The following is a 19,518-nucleotide window of genomic DNA, read 5'->3' as shown; positions in this document are numbered from 1 at the left end:
TCCGTGGACCACACATGGGGTGTTTCTCTCTCTTCCTGCCAAAGACCCGAGACCGGCTTTGCTGTGACAGACTGATGGACAGTCGGGTTCTCAGTTTCCCAGAACCTGCTGCTTCATTTAAAGGCCGTATGGATGCAGGATAAGCCACTGACATCTAGAAGAGCTCTGTGATGAGCATTTCAAAAACAGAGTCTTGTGTTTTATAGAGGGATCTTTGTTGCCTAACAGTAGGGGAGGCTGTAAACCTTGACGCAAGGCACAGAGGACCACAAAAGCATCGCCCTTCATCACTAAGCACCTTATTTGGGCCCTGCCGAAGTTTATGACGCTATAAACCGACCCGAACTAGGAAAGAGAAAAAGTAAACCACTTAGTTTTAAATGTATTTATCTGGGGCGTTACATCAGAATCTGGGTTTACAGCCCTACTGACATTTCAGATCATTTTCCTGTTTGTGTTGGCGCAATAAAATGTGGTAATGGGATTTTTCTTGTGCTGATGTAATCAATGAAATTTGTTTGGGATTATGTTTGCCTTATGGAGAGTAGGTCTTCAGGACTTTTTTTCCAGGAAAAGCTGCATGTAATGACACTTGGCAGATTTTTCCACACAAATAAGTCTATTTAAAAAGTCTATTTATATAAAAAAAAGTGTGTATGTGTGTATATATATATATATATATATATGTTGTCCCAATTAAATTAATTCTATATATAGAAAGGTATTACTTTATTATTAATTATATTATTTAAATAATAAATATTATTTATGTTTATATTATGAATAGTAGGTCTGCAGTTTTTTTTTTTTCTTCAGGAAAATCTGCAAGTAAAGACCCCAAAAATAACCACTGAAAATGTGAGAAGTCTGGGACTTGCATCTTGAAAATAATAACCTTTTGTATTATATTTTAACATATTTTCAAGCCCTAGCTTTTTCAACCTATTTTCATTGAGAGTTGCCCACTTTGTCTTATTGACATAAAGCGATCACATTTTTTGTTTTTATGAGTAATTTAAAGGATTAGTTCACTTCAGAATTAAAATTTCCTGATAATTTACTCACCCCCATGTCATCCAAGATGTTTATGTCTTTCTTTCTTCAGTCAAAAAGAAATGAAGGTTTTTGAGGAAAACATTCTAGTATTTTTCTCTATAAAGTGGACTTCAACAGGGACCAACGGGTTGAAGGTCCAAATTGCAGTTTCAGTTCAGCTTCAAAGGGCTCTACATGATCCCAGATGAGGAATAAGTGTCTTAAGTGTCCTAAGAAATAATTCTGAAGTGAACTTATCCTTTAAGGGCGAGTTTTACTGAAATAGTTGGTGCTACAATGATAGATCGACATGAAAAATATAGTCAAGTCTGAGACTGTCTGTATATAGAAAAATGACCTATATTTGTGTCTGTCCAGAAGAAATAAATACTGAATATTTCACAAACATAAAACACTTTAGATTCTTTATGTATTCCTGCAATCAACAACAATGTTCTGTAAATCAAAGCTCTTAAAAAGCCCTGAAGGTCCAGCGCTCGGGGATCATTAGTCTTCATGTCCCCCTGTAGCTTATGTGGTGATGTGGATGTGACTACACCACATCCTAAGTATTTTGCATCACCTCTCTTGTTTTTCTGTTGTTCCCTATGCTCCCTCTCTTTTCTTTCTCATCTTTCATGTCGCTCCCTCCCTGCCCTGAGTGACCTATTTTTACTCCGCTGCTGCAGCATGGCATACGCGATCAGTTCAGACGTCCTTGCGCAGAGACTCAGGCTGAATCTCAATGAGGCGCTGGGGTGTGATGATGATGATGAAATGTGTGTTGGGAGGTCATACTCGCAGGTTTACATCCTCTACAGCTCAGATTAAACAAATGCGAGAGTGCCATCTAGTGTTGGAACATTACATGCAACATTCACAAAAAGTGGCATTTTTCCCTCAGGGTGACCAGTCATTGCTCCATTGTAAGTTTTTGGTCTAACAATAGTCCTAAGTCTACTAAATCATAGGACAGTGATCTGTTGATAAGAATGCTGTTCAAGCACTAATATAAGTTGACTGATGAAAATGCATTGTCTTCATCAAGCTTCATCTTGAGCTATTGCTGCTTGACTTTCTCAGAGAATAGGCTTGTGTGATGAAGAGATACTCAGATGCCATTGGCTCAAACTAATGTGGTACTTTTTTCATGTGTATTATTTTGTGTTTTTCAGATCCTGTTTGATCAAGCTCAGAGATCAGTGAAGCAGCAGTTGCACAGCTTTGTGAAAGAGTGAGTGTACTGGACTATATTTGTATACTAACATATTGTGGTGTCGCTTACCCTGCTAAACAACTTATATTATACAAGTTGACCCAATATTAAACCTGTACTTTAAATATCACTATTACTGTGGGCTGCAGCATATGGGGAAAAATCTAATTGCAATATTTCTGATAAAAATTGTCATTTAAAATGTGATGTTGTTTCTTTAATCTGTAGGTTTGCTGTGCTTATATATGATATAGAATTAGGGTTGGGAATCGAAAATCAATTCCAATTCTGGAATCGGATACTTTTTATAAAATTAAAATTTCATTTCCTCTTATCGAATGTGCATTTTAATATGACTTTAAACCATTCAAGCACAAGAAGACTTGCATGCTGTTTTCTGTGCTGCGCACACATCCAAAACATGCGCACAGAAAGCCACCTCTCATACTGTATAGTGCGCGATACTGAACTGAGTTCTCTTCTGTATCTTTTTGCACTTGAACGGACACATACGCACAAAAGCATCTTCTGCAGATGCGAAAGCTTTCACAATCACACACTCCCTGAGGGTTTTTTCATTATTGTGCTTCCCACAGGGTGATTATAAATAATGATCTGACTTTTGGAGCTCATTAATAATTAACGTGTCCTCATGTAGGTTAATGGGATTCTTGAGAACAGGTTCCTATTCATTTATCACAGGTGATCACTGATAATGCAGTAGGTGGAAGATTTATATGGTAAAGCTAATGGCATTTCAGTAAGATCACTGCGATATGAAGCTTTTATTAGATCCGGCTGATCTGTCATGTGCGATTTTATCAGATAATATTAATATTTCAGAGATACCGTGTTAAAATAAGGACAATTGCCTCTCAGGTTCACCCTGAAAGTGCTAGAATACAAATAGCTCTCCAAAACCTCAGTGAGATCCCAAAAAACTTTTCATTTCCTTGGGATCAAACCTGAAGCCTCCATATCAGCAGCCCAGTTTCATATTTATTAGGCTGCTACGAGCCAATCTTATGAATATCTGTCTGTCTTTCAGTGACGTACGTAAATTCAAGGACACGAAGAAGCACTTTGATAAGGTGAGGGAGGATCTGGAGATAGCACAGGTGAAGAACGCACAGGCACCTCGAAACAAACCCCACGAGGTGGAGGAAGCCACCAGCACCCTCAACTTCACCCGCAAGTGCTTCCGACATCTCGCGCTGGACTACGTGCTTCAGGTAGAAACTATATATATGTAACACTTCACGATATGGGATCATTTGTTAGCAGTAGTTAATGCATTAAAGTCAGCATGAAATGGGAGTTACAAAAGTCTGTTCTTCCCTATTGTGACGTATATCCGAGTGAAATGGATTCTCAATAAAAAATGTAGTGCGGGATTTGGTTTTGTCCATGTGGAATTGATTGGATGGTTGTGGTTTGCTATTGGTGGATCTCATGTGAGTGACAGGTTGCCCCGCCCTTGCGCCAGTAAACACATCATCAGAGAAGAGAATAGATGTCACTGCAAGAGGAGGGGAAGTTATTTTGATTAAAGATTACGAGGGCACATGAATTTTAAGAAAATATTGATGTGCATGGATAAATCATTTATAATAAATACTGCAATATTCTATAAAAAAAGGCAGAATTATCAATTTTGATTTCATGATGACTTTAACTTGAACTTACAATGAACAATATGATTTACAGCATTTATTAACCTTTCATAATGTTAATATAAATAGATGGATGGATGGATGGATGGGATGATAGATAGATAGATAGATAGATAGATAGATAGATAGATAGATAGATAGATTGGATGGATGGATGGATAAATGGATTGATTTGATTGATTGATTGATTGATTGATTGATTGATTGATTGGTTGATTGATTGATTGATTGGATGATCAATGATGATAGATGGATGATAGATGGATGGATGATAAATGGATTGATTGATTGATTGATTGGATGATCAATGATGATAGATGGATGATAGATGGATGGATGATAAATGGATTGATTGATTGATTGATTGATTGATTGATTGATTGATTGATTGGATGGATAATAGATGGATGGATGATGGATAGATGGAATGATGGATGGATGGATGGATGGATACATGGATGGATGGAATGATAGATAGATAGATAGATAGATAGATAGATAGATAGATAGATAGATAGATAGATGAACATATAAGAGTGTTTTATATAAGTCTCTTTTTCTCCATGTAGATCAATGTCCTTCAAGCCAAAAAGAAATTTGAGATCTTAGATGCGGTGAGTATCATTGATGGAGATTTTCCTGGTATATGTAAATGTATAGCTTTATTCTGGACTCTGCAGCATCTGTATCTGTCCTGTTTTCTGCAGATGTTATCCTTCATGCATGCGCAGTACTCCCTATATCAGCAGGGCTACAACCTCCTGGATGAGATTGACCCCTACATGAAGAAACTGGCTGCTGAGGTGAGCAGTGTTCCCTGTGCGCTATTGATTTTCCTCCGGAGAGATGGTGGCCAGTTTGGCAGCATTGATTCAGTTTGAAATGAACAGGTTTGAAAAACAGTTGCAAAAATGATTTTTAAAAAAACTAATTTACAAATTCATTAATTTTGTTTATGCACATTATTTATTTATTTATTTTGCATAATTAAAATTATAAAAAAATAAGCTACTTCTCTACATTTATAGTCCATTTATTCTAGGCCCTAAAACACTTTCACCTCAGACCAACAAGCGCCTGATCTCTATCTGATTTCTGTCTAATTAGTTCATCGACGAACCATGTTACATCACCAACTTTAGTACTAAACCTACCATCACATCTGAAAGTGCCGTGCCACAGACAGACAAGCAATGCCTGCAGATAATGAATATGATCATGTTTTCTTAATACACGAGATGACAACAAACTTACAATGACCGATTGTTCATCTTGTCATAGCTGGATCAACTGGTGATTGATTCAGCGATGGAGAAGAGAGAAATGGAGCATAAACATGCCACGATTCAGCAGAGGGTAAGAATGGAGACGCACACACATAAACACAAACTCAGTTAAAGTGCCCCTATTATGCTTTTTCAGACATTATCTTTCATGTAGTGTGTAATATAGTTTCAAAGATCGAAGTGCACGATAAATGGAGTTACAGTATTGTCTCCCAATAGAAAGAACTGATTTTGAACTGCCTGAAATGAGTCGTCAGTAATTCCAGTCTTAATTTCTACTTAAACCTACAACAAATTTGCATAATGCCAGCCTATGGTTTTCATAGGCTGCTTGTGAATGTCTACTTTGACCCTCAAACACTGTAGTTGTAGCTGAGACTGGAAAAGTTTATTTTGTGTTCTCGACATGTCGAGAAGATTCATGCAAATCCACTTTGCTGCACTTCAAAAGGATGAGACTCGGGCTGGAAATGATACGGTAAAACTGACGCCATTGTTACTGTTCGCATCACTGAGGAAGCCTCCGGAGCTGAAATTCAGATATGGCAATGGGCGTTTAGTTTCCGACGCGCACTGACATATCCAATCAACGCAATGGAGGCACTGCCTCCTCTCACGTGACTTTCCCCCATTCATTCTCAATTACCCCCCACTAAACCCACCGCATGCTATACGGGCTCTGCTTTATTTCTATGAGCAAAAGGGAGGCACAAGAGTAACGGACTCCTGCTGTAACTTCACCTGCGGGTGTCGCTGTTTGACAGTGTTTCATTAGAAAAACAAGTGACTTTTACACTTTTTAATGTCAAATTTTGTAACATTTGTATTGTATTACAAAAAGTAATATCGATTATTTTCTCATCCAGTTTTTTTTGAGGAGGCACTGCCTCCCTTGCCTCCTCAGAGGAAACGCCCCTGATGTAAACCTATTGTAGGAGACCTCCAAAACTAAATTAGGCATAATAGGGGCATTTAATTTTGTCATTAATTACTCACCCTCATGTCGTTCCACACCCGTAAGACCTTCGTTCATCTTCAGAACACAAATTAAGATATTTTTGATAAAATCTGATGGCTCAGTGAGGCCTGCATTGAGAGTAAGACAACTAACACTTTCAATGCCCAGAAAGCTACTAAAGATGTATTTAAAACAGTTCATGTGACTACAGTGGTTCAACCTTAATGTTATCAAGCGACGAGAATACTTTTTGTCTGCCAAAACAACAAATAATGACTTTATTCAACAATATCTAGTGATGGTCAATTTCAAAACACTGCTTCATGAAGCTTCGAAGCTTTACGAATCTTTTGTTTTGAATCAGTGGTTCGGAGCGCATATCAAACTGCCAAAGTCAGGTGATTTCAGTAAACGAGGCTTCATTACATCATAAGTGTTTCGAAATTTCAATGGTTCACCACTGGGGGGCGTGACTTTAACAGTTTGATACACGCTTCTAACCACTTATTCGAAACAAAAGATTCGTAAAGCGTCGAAGCTTCATGAAGCAGTGTTTTGAAATCGCCCATCACTAGATATTGTTGAATAAAGTCGTTATTTGTTTTTTTTGGCGCACAAAAAATATTTTCGTTGCTTCATAACATTAAGGTTGAACCACTGTAGTCACATGAACTGTTTTAAATATGTCTTTTAGTAGCTTTCTGGGCATCTGAAAGCGTTAATTATCTTGCTGACAATAGAGGCCTCACTGAGCCATCAGATTTTATCAAAAATATCTTAATTTGTGTTCCAAAGATAAACGAAGGTCTTACGGGTGTGGAACGACATGAGGGTGAGTAATTAATGACAGAATTTTCATTATTGGGTGAACTAACCCTTTAAGAAAAACCTTGATATCCACTTTTTGGACTGCTACTAAAGATACTGACTCGTGTCTAATGCCAGAATAAGGCTGTTAAAGATGCTAATCCTCTAAAGAAAGTAAGTGTTTAGCGTTCTTCAAACTGGAGTTAGTGATAGAGGATTATTCATGCTTTAATTGGACTAGTCAAAATACTAAAGACTACTAATTCCTTTTCGTAGCACAATAAAGTTTGATTGCAAAACTAGGTTAAATTTGAAGAAAAAATAAAGAGAAAAGCTACGGTGCTCCTCACGTCTTGCCAGCATCGTTTTCCTAACCTCTTCTTTTTCATGTTTCTCTTCATTTTCAAAACATTAAAAGGAAGAAAGAATTGATTGATTTTAAGGTTTTTTCATGTTGTTAAATAAAGCCCAGAGTTATTTAAAGACATTTTTATGGATACTTTCTCCTTCAGTGTTTGTACTTTGTTTTTCTGGCAGGAGTAGAACAGCTCTTCTGTCCTCATATGTTCCAGTTATTAATGATGTTGAGCAGACAGGAAGTGGGTATATTTTGGGCGAACAGAAAATAGACCTTGCTGAAGTTCCTTTAGAAGATTCTCAGCAAGAACTCTGACAGCTCTGCTTGTGTTTTCTGACAACTTCTGACACCTAGTTCATCACTTTTCTGTGAAAAATATACACAGACAGATATCTACATTATATTTGCTCCAGTATCATGAGTCCCACAGACACTTAAACTCAGACTTAGATGCTAAACAGATATTTGTAATAATTTTCAAATATCTGTTGTAATTTAAATATTATTATTATTATCCCTATGATAGAAATGTATTACTGGTAACACTTTACAATAAAGTCCAATTAGTTAACGTTAATTAATGCATTAAAGGGTTAGTTCACCCAAAAATGAAAATTCTGTCATTTATCACTCACCCTCATGTCGTTCCACACCCTTAAGACCTTCGTTCATCTTCAGAGCACAAATAAAGATATTTTGATGAAATCCGAGATGTATATGACTCGTCCATAAACAGCAATATAATCAACACTTTCAAGGTCCAGAAAGGTACTAAAGACATCGTTAAAACAATCGACGTGACTACAGTAGTTCAACATTAATTATATGAAGCAACAAGAATATTTTTTGTGCGCAAAAAAAAAAAAAAAAAAATCTTCTCTTCTGTGTCATTCTCGTACGCTGTTTATGTTGCAGCGCTTCCAGGTTCTATGTCAGAACACTGACTCATTATTGGCCGGCTCCTGCGTCAGCATCACAATAAATAATTTAGTTAAACGATTCGTTCAAAACGGCTGATTCATTTAGGGACAAAGCAGAAGTGAGTGAGTCATCAAGTCATTCATTAAAATGATTAGTTCAAAAACACAGACTCATTCAGTAATGAAACTGAAACTGTGTTGCTTGGAGACGCGCCATGGCTGTACTGTTTTTGTTGGCAAAATAGAGAAAAAACAGACAATATTGTGTCTAAAATTCAAGTTACCTAGCAGCCTATTAACTTATTGTTTATTGATTTGTATAAAATCAATATCGCATTTGCAAATGTGCTGATATTCAGGAAAACAGCACTTTTGCTCATGTGATATTGCTTATATATAAAAACAAGAACTTGTATCTTGGTTTTTGAAAGCATTTTATTCATTTTAGTGGCATTTTTGCCCCAAGCCCACATTAATTTCCGACCCTGCTGTGTGTGCAATGTGTGATGGCGGGGCTCTTTTTCGAGCACAAGCAGAGGCCCGTTTCAAGTGAAATGAGTGAAACATAGCAAAGGCCACTACTGGTAAAAGCAAATTCAAAGCATTTGATTGTTGAAGTGAAGAAATGCATAACTGTGTGTTTGTACAACATGTAGAATTATTAGAATTATTTCTAATATTTCTAATTTTTATTCTGTTTTCTTCAATCTTCCGCTCTGGGACTGTCTTCATCCTGATTTAGACACTGTTACAGGTGAGTGTTTTACTCTAAAGTCCTACAAAAATGGCTTATAAAAGTCTGTTTTAATGTGACTTTCAAGATGGAAGCACTCTGAAATTTCCAGATGGATTTTAGGGGGGAAAAAGTATAATTTTGCACATAATTCTAACCCAAATCCTGTGTTGTGTAACTGATTATATAATTAGAGTTCAGTGAGACCGATTGATATGCCCTACAAACGAATCTGGCTTATGTAACGGCTGATGGCTGTCCCATCATCCCCCACTCAGCACAGCAATTATTCAATAGATGTTTGTTCCTCTATGGATTTAATTTTTCAGCTTCTTGTTGTGGTTGATGAGAAGAGCAGATGTTTTTCTTTGTATATTGTATAAGAGATGCTTTCTGGGGTTGCTTTGGATGCTGTTGATCTTCAACGTTCATTCACGAAACACTCACACTCCATCATAGCAATTACCCACAAACCATGGTGACAGTATTGGGCTTACGGCATCAGTGAGGAACATATGGCCTCAGAGCCACTTTAAGGAGAAACTTGCCCATAATTCCATAATGTTGTGATTTTTAAACCACAGATGCCTGTTCTGTTTCTGAGTAATTGTCCAGGCTCATATCTTCTTGTCTGTCTCAAACCTTGTTGTAGTTCTTATGAAACTGTTTGTTTGAAATGCATCATGAAGTGTCTCTCTCTCTCTCTCACCGCGAAGCTATCTGTGAACATCAGTTAAACCCATTAATGACCCACAGGAACCGCAGAACTTAATAGAATCAGAGCTACAAACAGGAGGATGTGATTTGAAAAAATATTTTCCATTAGCCTAGTATTTTTGGTGAAATGCAGTTTTCAGTACAATGTTGAACATATTTGTTTTATTTGTAGCAACAACTAAGTCAAAAGAGCCCTCCCTAAAGTCTTTTTCTGGATTAAATGTTTGCTGGGCTGTTCTGAGTGGTTGCTAAGGGGTTGCTAAGGTGTTCTGAGTGGTTGCTAGTTGGTTGTTTACTGTTCACGTCAAAAGAGCCCACCCTAAAGTCTCTTTCTGGATTAAGTGGTTGCTAGGTTGTTCTGAGTGGTTGCTAAGGGGTTGCTAAGGTGTTCTGAGTGGCTGCTAGTTGGTTGCTTACTGTTCACGTCAAAAGAGCCCACCCTAAAGTCTCTTTCTGGGTTATTGTTAAGTGGTTGCTAGGGTGTTTTTAGTGGTTGCTAGATGGTTGCTTACTGGTCCAAGTCAAAAGACCCCACCCCAAGGTCTCTTTCTGGATTAAGGGGTTGCTAAGGTGTTTTGAGTGGTTGCTAGTTGGTTGTTTACTGTTCAAGTCAAAAGAGCCCAACCTAAAATCTCTTTCTGGGTTATTGTTAAATGTTTGCTAAGGTGTTTTTAGTGGTTGCTAGGTGGTTGCTTACTGGTCCAAGTCAAAAGAGCCCACCCCAAAGTCTCTTTCTGGATTAAGTAGTTGCTAGGTTGTTCTGAGTGGTTGCTAAGGGGTTGCTAAGGTGTTCTGAGTGGTTGCTAGTTGGTTGCTTACTGTTCACGTCAAAAGAGCCCACCCTAAAGTCTCTTTCTGGGTTATTGTTAAGTGGTTGCTAGGGTGTTTTTAGTGGTTGCTAGGTGGTTGCTTACTGGTCCAAGTCAAAAGACCCCACCCCAAAGTCTCTTTCTGGATTAAGTGGTTGCTAGGCTGTTCTGAGTGGTTGCAAAGGGGTTGCTAAGGTGTTCTGAGTGGTTGCTTACTGTTCACGTCAAAAGAGCCCACCCTAAAGTCTCTTTCTGGGTTATTGTTAAGTGGTTGCTAGGGTGTTTTAGTGGTTGCTAGGTGGTTGCTTACTGGTCCAAGTCAAAAGACCCCACCCCAAAGTCTCTTTCTGGATTAAGTGGTTGCTAAGGGGTTGCTAAGGTGTTTTGAGTGGTTGCTAGGTGGTTGTTTACTGTTCAAGTCAGTAGAGCCCACCCTAAAGTCTCTTTCTGGGTTATTGTCAAGTGGTTGCTAGGGTGTTCTGAGTGGTTGCTAAGGGGTTGCTAAGGTGTTCTGAGTGGTTGCTCAGTGGTTGCTTACTGTTCAAGTCAAAAGAGCCCACCCTAAAGTTTCTCTCTGGATTATTACCAAGTGGTTGCTAGGTGGTTGCTAGGGTGTTTTTATTGGTTGCTTACTTGTCCAGTCTCTTTCTGGATGCTAGGGTGTTCTGAGTAGTTGTTCGGTGGTTGTTTACTGTTCAAGTCAAAAGAGCCTACCCCAAATTCTCTTTCTGGATTATTGTCAAGTGGTTGCTAGGGTGTTCTTAGTGGTTGCTAGGTGATTGCTAGGGTGTTCTTAGTGGTTGCTTACTGGTCAAAGTCAAAAGACACTCCAAAGTCTCTTTCTGGATGCTAGGGTGTTCTGAGTGGTTGCTAAGGGGTTGCTAGGGTGTTCTGGGTGGTTGGTAGGTGGTTGTTTACTTAAAGGGTGTTTGCTTACTGGTCCAATTCAAAAGAGCCCACCCTAAATTCTGTGTTAATATGATATACAATATCAATAATTAACAAATTATTAATGGTGTTAAAAACATTTTGACACATGCACTGACTCATTAAAAAATCTAGTCTGTTATTTCAGAATGAAAGATATTTGCATGTCAGTTCCAGCTTGTTGCAGTCTCAAAATACAACCTGCAAAAAAGATAGTGCCACCTACCATGTGATGTGAAGATGATATTTCACAGATTAATTATATTGTGTTTCTGTAATGACAGTAGATGGAGATGTTCTTTTTTATGCCATCGAATAAAGCATGACATTCTTGAAGTCTTCATTGATGCCCAGCAAGTAAAACTGGTGTTCTTATTGTGAACATTTGTAGTGAAGTGGCTTCACAGCACTTCACTACAAATAAGACGGCCTAAATTTGAGGTTTAATATTTCATCCAGTGTTTTTATCCCACTGGAATACTTTAAAATTTGATAGACTTTGTAGTTCAAACAGACGATGGCTTTTATAAGCTCACACGTCATCGCCAGTTCCTAAAATAGCGCCGATAGTCTTCTGCAGTCTTACAATGTTTTGTGAGATGCTGCACAGAAGATTCTTCAGCCACAGCTGACAGGTATTGAAATATTCTGATTTTTAATGACGTTTGTTTTATGATGAGCTTTCAAATATTTGGTTAATTGCTCTTTTAAATGATAATGAGGAACATTTTCTGCTTTGAAGTACAATGTTGTGATGGGGGAATGACGGGATATGGAGTAAACGTCAGTTTGAAAGGAAAGAAAGAAAGAAAAAAATAATATTTTTATATATATATATATATATAGCTATTTACATGTACATTATCTGTTTGTAGTTTGTTATAATAATTTTTAATAATCTTAAAGAAAGTTAATAAGCATGATGTGTTAGTGGCTGTGGTCCGGCGTCGGGTGCTCAGCTCGTGGGACGGCAGCTGTATGTTAATGAGCTTTAGCTAGGCAGCGGGCAGCAGTGGGCAGGTGAAATCGCACATGATTGACCCTGCTGAAGCTGTACGGCTGACTATGAGAGCTGCCAGGCTGCGTGACTCACACACGGTGTGCTGACTGCACACTTGATTTGTGCTGCACACTCGATTAGCAGAGCTGAGCCGCTTCTAGAGGATCCAATGATTTTAAAATACATCAAACATTTAAGGATGAAGATCTTCGGAAGGTTGGACTTCACTTTGGTGAGTTGGTGCATTAATGCTGTTGGCTATTCTCTTTCATGTTTACATTTTTGGCTGAATAGAAAGTGTAGAAGAAATATAGTGATTAAAAAAAAATATATAGTTTCCTTGTCTGCCTTTTCAGGATTTGAACTCAAATTCCTTTTCAATGTTCATACAATATAAAGGCATGCATGTGTCTGATAGTTTTGCAGTTAAGCTTCACTAAAATACATATAGCCCATGTAGTCTGTTGTTTTATTTTTAAAGTATATATATATATATATATATATATATATATATATATATACACACACACAGATTGTGTTATATTATATAAGGTATAATAAATACTATTATATTATGCAATATAACACAATATATGTATACCTTGTGTAATATTATATGGATGATTTACTGTATATCAATGCACAAAACTGTATATATATGTATATGTGTGTATATATATATATATATATACACACACATACACACACACACACACACATATATATATATATATGATATTATATACATACCTTTCTATATAAATATATATATAGTATATTCTTCTTTTGTGTTATATATAACGTATAATAAATACTATTATATTATACAATATAATACACAATATATGTATATTTTGTAATATATGGATGATTTACTGATGTAAATGAACAAAACTAGGTCAAAAGTAGGTCAAAAACTGTATATACATATACATACACATACACACACACACACACACATATATACATATTTTTCTATATTAATATATATATATATATATAGTATTCATTTTTTGTTATATTATATAACATAATAAATAATACTATTATACAATATAATACACAATATATGTATATTTTATAATATATGGGTGATTTACTCTATGTAAATGAACAAAACTCTCTCTCTCTCTCTCTCTCTATATATATATATATATATATACACACACACTATTTTTATTTGTATGAATTTTATTAGATTAAGAGAAAAGAGGATATTTATAGACAAAGTAAATAAATAAGGAATATATATAATATATATATTCTTTATTATTTTTTATTTGTGTCTATAAATATTCTTTATTTCTCTTAATCTTTCCACGTTAATAGATTTAAAGGTATGGGAGCATTACTGCATTTTATCCGTGTGTGTTTAAGTGTGTGGGAATATGGCAGAGCAGGAGAGCGAGTGAAAGGGAGGGTGTTTTCTGCACCATTCAGAACTTGAGCGAAGCATTTAGTCTGTGGCTGTAAGGAGACACAAGTGAATGGATGTGAATGTTTGAACAGTCACCCTGCTGTGGATTTGGGTAAAATGAGTGACTATAAATAAGCTGTATTGTCACAACCAGTTCAAGAAGAAGAAAAGACTAGATCTTTACATTTTCTGAAGGAAATGTGCAAGCTCCACACCACGATATTAAAGTGATGTGGCAGTTTGCTAAGTGGTTATTATATAGAGTATTCTGGGTGGTTGTTTACTTTAATTTCTTACATGATTATATTAAACAACAGTGTCTCACGTACTTAATCAAGGAACATCGAATGATGTTACGCAATCTTGTTTAAGATGCAAGAGCACACTGTTTCTGTTCAAAGAGCTCTTTCAGCAGAACGTCCATTCTCTGTCAGACCTGCTGCTGAAGTGTTGAAGCAGCTTTATCTTCAGGTCTTCAGAGGGTTCAGGAGAGGCCACAACACTTTGAAAGTTTTCACAGTGCCACAGACTGATAGGAAGATGAAGGCTGACACTTTTTCAAGGACTTTTGTTTGGGTTGTGAAATTATCTAGTTATGAAGACATGATGAATGACCCTGTTTATCTCTAGTTGTGCACCCTAATCAGTGTGGCGTCAGTGCATTTTACAACACACACTGAAAGAAGTTTGGTGTAGGATTTACTTTGAAACAATGTTTACTCAGAAATTGCTAGTACATTTTAACAAATAGTTACAAAGAAACGGCAAGTAGTACATTGAATTAAACATGAAATGCTGAAGACTGAAATAGTGTTTTCTTGTAAAACAGACTTGAATAATCTTCAAAAAATCATTTTTACAGTGCAGTTTTGATTGTATTGCTCAAAAGTTGGACATGTTTCTTTCGGGTATCAACTTAGTATTGAATGTTTCTCCTAAAATTCCTTGGAAATAGACATAAATGTGTCAATTGTTGACATACAATAAGAGGATAAAGCTGTGAAATGAATGTGGATAAAGTTTGGAATAATTATGATTATTTAAATGCTTTTGAAAGTATCTTATTTTAACCAAGACTGCATTTATTTTATTAAAAAATACAGTAAAAATAGTAATATTGTGAAATATTATCACAATTTAAATTAACTGTTTTCTTTTTGAATATATTGTAAAATGTAATTTATTCCTGTGATGGTAAAGCTGAATTTTTAGCATCATTACTGCAGTCTTCAGTGTCACATGATCCTTCAGAAATCATTCTAATATGCTGCTTAATTATTAATAATAGTTATTCTTCTTATTATTATTTTTTCAAAACAGTTTTTGCTGCTTAATATTTGTTTGGAAACTGTGATACATTTTTTCAGGATTTTTTGATAAATAGAAAGTTTATATAAATATCATTCTTTTGTAATATTATAAATGTCTTTACTGTCACTTTTGATCACTTTAATATGACCTTGCTAAATAAAATGAATTAATCTCTTAAAAAAATAGTAATAAATGTAAATTGCCCCAAAATTTTGAATGGTAGTATATCATAATTTCTACAAATAACTGTTTTCAATATTGATAATGATAATAAATGCTACTTGAGCACCAAATCAGCATATTAGAATGATTTCTGAAGGATTATGTGTCACTAAAAACTGGAGTAATGATGCTGCAAATTCAGCTTTGACATAAAATATATTCAAACAGAAAACAATTATTTTAAATTGTAATAATATTTCACAATATTACAGTTTTTACTGTATTTTTAATCAGATAAATGCAGCCTTGGTAAACATTAGAGACTTAATTATTCCCAATTCGGTCGGTAGTGTATATTATTTAACATCAGAAGAATTTGATGAGAAGTGTTTGAGTTCATATTGAGATCTCTGACTTTGCAGACTTTGTATCTTGGCACACAGTTTGAGACAGTCTCTTCTGAATCTCTGGAGGAGACATTAGGGGCTGTTTTTCCCAGAAGTAAATCTAAGAAGCAGAAGATCTCTCAATATATGAACTTTCTCATTCAACGCTATACTTATATTAAAGTCTTTTCTGTGAAATCACTTCCGCCTGATGCTTTCCATGTCTCCTTGAGCTTATAATAGTATACCATTAAGCACACGTGATGGCTAAAGTATTAGCTCGCCTGACAGCATATCATTCCTCCACTCAGAGATAATCAATATAAATGACCTGAACTGAGGAGGTTGTTGCCCATAAGGACCTCCCATGATGATTCACCTCTCAGATTCAGAGAGTTGAGATCATTGAGTGTGCTGCTGAAACAGGAAGAGGGCCATTATTGCGAGCGGTGAGTGTGAATATGTACGGTGGTAATCAGTTAGACATGCTCTGATGCTTACGCAACAGCTTGCGTCATCGTCAAAATGCTCTGGTGGGACATCTGAGAGCGCAGGATGAGACACTCCTGGTGTGAAAGTGTTTTGCATGAATTTGTGCATCTGCTCTACTTACAAACTCTTGTTTAATAATGAAGCATAAGCAGTACCACAGACTGAATGTAATGTATTTTGTTGCATTGTTTTAACTATTTTAGTTCATGTAAATGGCCTTGACTTGATGTTTATCTCTTGTTCTAAAGCTTCACTGTTGTTTTGTCATTCAGGACTTTGCATATGACGACCCTAAGTTGGAGTTCAACGTGGATGCGCCCAACGGATTGGTGATGGAGGGCTATCTGTTCAAGAGGGCCAGTAACGCCTTCAAAACATGGAACAGGTAGGTCAAACCTGGTTAACGGTAAAAGTTATAGAGGGTATGCATTGACGTCACTTTCCTGCCAGAACACGGACTGAGTGACAAAAGAGCCTGCTGCATGACTGGATTTAATAGGGGAAAATGTGAGTAAAACAAACGATTAAACTAAAGTTGGACTCGATAGTGTTCCTGTTACAACTTACCAAAGATCCAGTAATCCATGGATATTGACATGCAGTAAGGAATAGTGTTTCCAGACATTTATATGTGCCTGATTTCGACGCCGGGGAAATACATAAAGCAAATTTGCCTGTGAATGCTTTATATAAATACAATATAGGTAGGTCTAAATCCGGGTGATCACTTATATTAATGTTATATATCATCCACTCCTAAAACTTGTATAGTTTTTGTCAGTGTTTAATTAAAAAACACCCAATTATGCAGAATATAAGATGGTAAATATTTAATTGATGAGTTGTCAATACAATATATAACAATAGTGTATATATAGTGTATGATTTTACCCCAAAAATTCAACATATTGACAAAATGATAACTGCAAATCCACGTTTCTCTGCCGGGAGTCCAGTTGTTTCTGTGAATTGCAGCGATCCGTTTGCTTCTCTTTTCTTTATCTTTCGGCAGTCTGTAAAAATATACCTCAGATTTCTTGTCAAATCTATTTGCAAAGCTCTTTCCCATTTTGAATGTGTTTTTTCGAGGCATTCAAGCTGAAAACCAATGCTGAGACTCAGTCTTTTAGCCACTCAGTTGGCGTAACCGCAGTCACTCCAGCTGACGGTGACGTCACGTGCATACCCTCTATAAGAAGATATTCAGGATTTGGAAATGTAATTTAGGGTACATTTTTACAACAACGATGTACTAAAAACTGAAACGGAAACATTTTTCCTTTGTCGTGTACGGACAACAACGTTGTCAAAACGGTCCCCGTTCACATGGGTATTCTGCTGCCAGGCCAGTAGATGGCGATGTCACTTTGTAAAGAAACACTACGCGCCTGTAGACTGAACACGTCTACAGGCGTTACACAGAGACGATAACGGTCTCGTTTCCAAAAATTTTTTTTTTTTTTTTTTTTAGGCCCCCACGTTGTGTAAATAAACAGCCAAAACACATATAAAGTTTTCCGTTTTTGGTTGAAACCGGTGTCATGTCAACCAATAATTATTTTAGTGTTATGTTATAAACAAGGATTGCATTTAACTGTGTTATTAAAATATTTTGTTTATTTATAAAATAAATATTTTAATAACAATGATCCTAACGCTAAATGATAGTTTATAAAGATTCACTTTAAAGGGTTAGTTTACACAAAAATGAAAATTCTGTCATTAGATACTCAATCTCATGTCGTACCACACCCGTAAGACCTTCGTTCATCTTCTGAACACAAATTAAGATATTTCTGATGAAATCCGACAGTTTCTGAACTACACATTGGCATCAACGACATTGTACCTTTCAAGGTCCAGAAAGGTAGTAAAGACATCGTTAAAATAGTCAACGTGACTACAGTGGTTCAACCTTAATGTTAACGCAAAAACAAAACAAAAATAATTACTTTATTCAACAAATTTGCATCTCCCCTGTCATTCTCATACTCTATTTACGTTGCAGCGCTTCCAGGTTCTACGTCAGAACGCCGACTCATTATTGGCCGGCTCCTGCGTCAGCATCACACGCATGTGTCGTGCTGCTCACGTGTGCAGCTTTGACCAATACTGAGCCGGCGTTCTGACGTAAACACGGAATGCCTGCAGTGCATTCACTGCGTATGACAACAGTTCAAGTTGTTAAATAAAGTCGTTATTTTTGTTTTGTTTTTGCACACAAAAAGTATTCTCGTCGCTTCATAACATTAAGGTTGAACCACTGTAGTCACGTCGGCGGTTTAAACGATGTCTTTAGTACCTTTCTGGACCTCAAAAAGTGCAATGTCGTTGCTGCCAAGGTGTGGTTCAGAAATCTTCGGATTTCATCAAAAATATCTTAACTTGTGTTCTGAAGATGAACGAAGGTCTTACGGGTTTGGAGCGACATGAGGGTGAGTAATTAATGACAGAAATTTCATTTTTGGGTGAACTAACCCTTTAAGTGAGTTACATGATAGTAAAGGTTATCTAAAAGTAAAAATAGGGGCAGTAAGTGAGCATGCACAATCAGCTATTGAATGTATAAAAATTCCTTGTGTGTGTATTTTCTCTTTTTTTTTTTCAGGCGATGGTTCTCCATCCAAAACGGCCAGTTGGTTTATCAGAAGAAACTAAAGGTAAGTTCAATTCAGCATTCAGTAAGTGGACACAGAAGTCACAGCAGTTTAGTCAGGTAATCTGTCACTGATTTTAACAAGTAGCTACTCTATACAGTACCTTGAGAGAACATGTCAGTGGATCAGCAGAATTCTTCAGCAGATATCAGCTCAGAATCAATGATGGTGAATCTTTACCTCAGTGGTCACTGAGCTGTTAGATACAGTAGTTCTAGTTTAGCCAGGCAGCATATCTCAGTCTTTTTGAAGATAGCAAACTCATTCCCCAACAAATCAATGCAAGCACACAGTGCTGCCTGCTCTTCATCTGTTCAGAGAACGTCTATTTATTCCTGTGGAAGTGCTTACTCAGAGTGCTTGCTTAAATTACTGCGACGCAGTGCTGTTTAATGCATTTCAGAGAGAAATAGGTTTATTTAGAGCTAAGTTTCAGGCTTATTGTCCTCCACAGGATTCGCTGACGGTTGTTGTGGAGGACTTGAGACTGTGTTCTGTCAAACCTTGCGAGGACATCGAGAGGAGGTTCTGTTTTGAAGTCGTGTCTCCCACCAAGTGAGTCCTTAAGCAGTTCCTGTTCAGTGAAGCTCAGACTTTAGATTTTGCTTCTTTTGGAGCTGCATAGCTAGTAGTAATTGTTTTCTGTGGATGTGT

General features: G+C 36.6%; 1 protein-coding gene across 3 annotated transcripts in view; it reads left to right on the top strand.

The window, feature by feature from the left end:
* Positions 1-19,518, top strand: part of acap3a (ArfGAP with coiled-coil, ankyrin repeat and PH domains 3a) — a 73,379-nt gene that overhangs the window by 39,305 nt on the left and 14,556 nt on the right. For 2 of the 3 annotated variants that reach the window (XM_051880178.1, XM_051880177.1), the window contains exons 5-13: positions 2,211-2,269; positions 3,300-3,483; positions 4,494-4,538; positions 4,632-4,727; positions 5,206-5,280; positions 8,996-9,007; positions 16,480-16,592; positions 18,816-18,867; positions 19,319-19,419. In XM_051880178.1, coding sequence (XP_051736138.1) covers positions 2,211-2,269; positions 3,300-3,483; positions 4,494-4,538; positions 4,632-4,727; positions 5,206-5,280; positions 8,996-9,007; positions 16,480-16,592; positions 18,816-18,867; positions 19,319-19,419 — 737 coding nt within the window. The remainder of the gene's footprint in view (positions 1-2,210; positions 2,270-3,299; positions 3,484-4,493; positions 4,539-4,631; positions 4,728-5,205; positions 5,281-8,995; positions 9,008-16,479; positions 16,593-18,815; positions 18,868-19,318; positions 19,420-19,518) is intronic. The other variant, XM_051880180.1, reaches the window with a different exon arrangement.

Source organism: Ctenopharyngodon idella, chromosome 22, assembly GCF_019924925.1.
Source record: "Ctenopharyngodon idella isolate HZGC_01 chromosome 22, HZGC01, whole genome shotgun sequence".
In the NCBI taxonomy this organism is placed as follows: Eukaryota; Metazoa; Chordata; class Actinopteri; order Cypriniformes; family Xenocyprididae; genus Ctenopharyngodon; species Ctenopharyngodon idella.
This window is presented reverse-complemented; position numbering and strand designations above follow the sequence as displayed.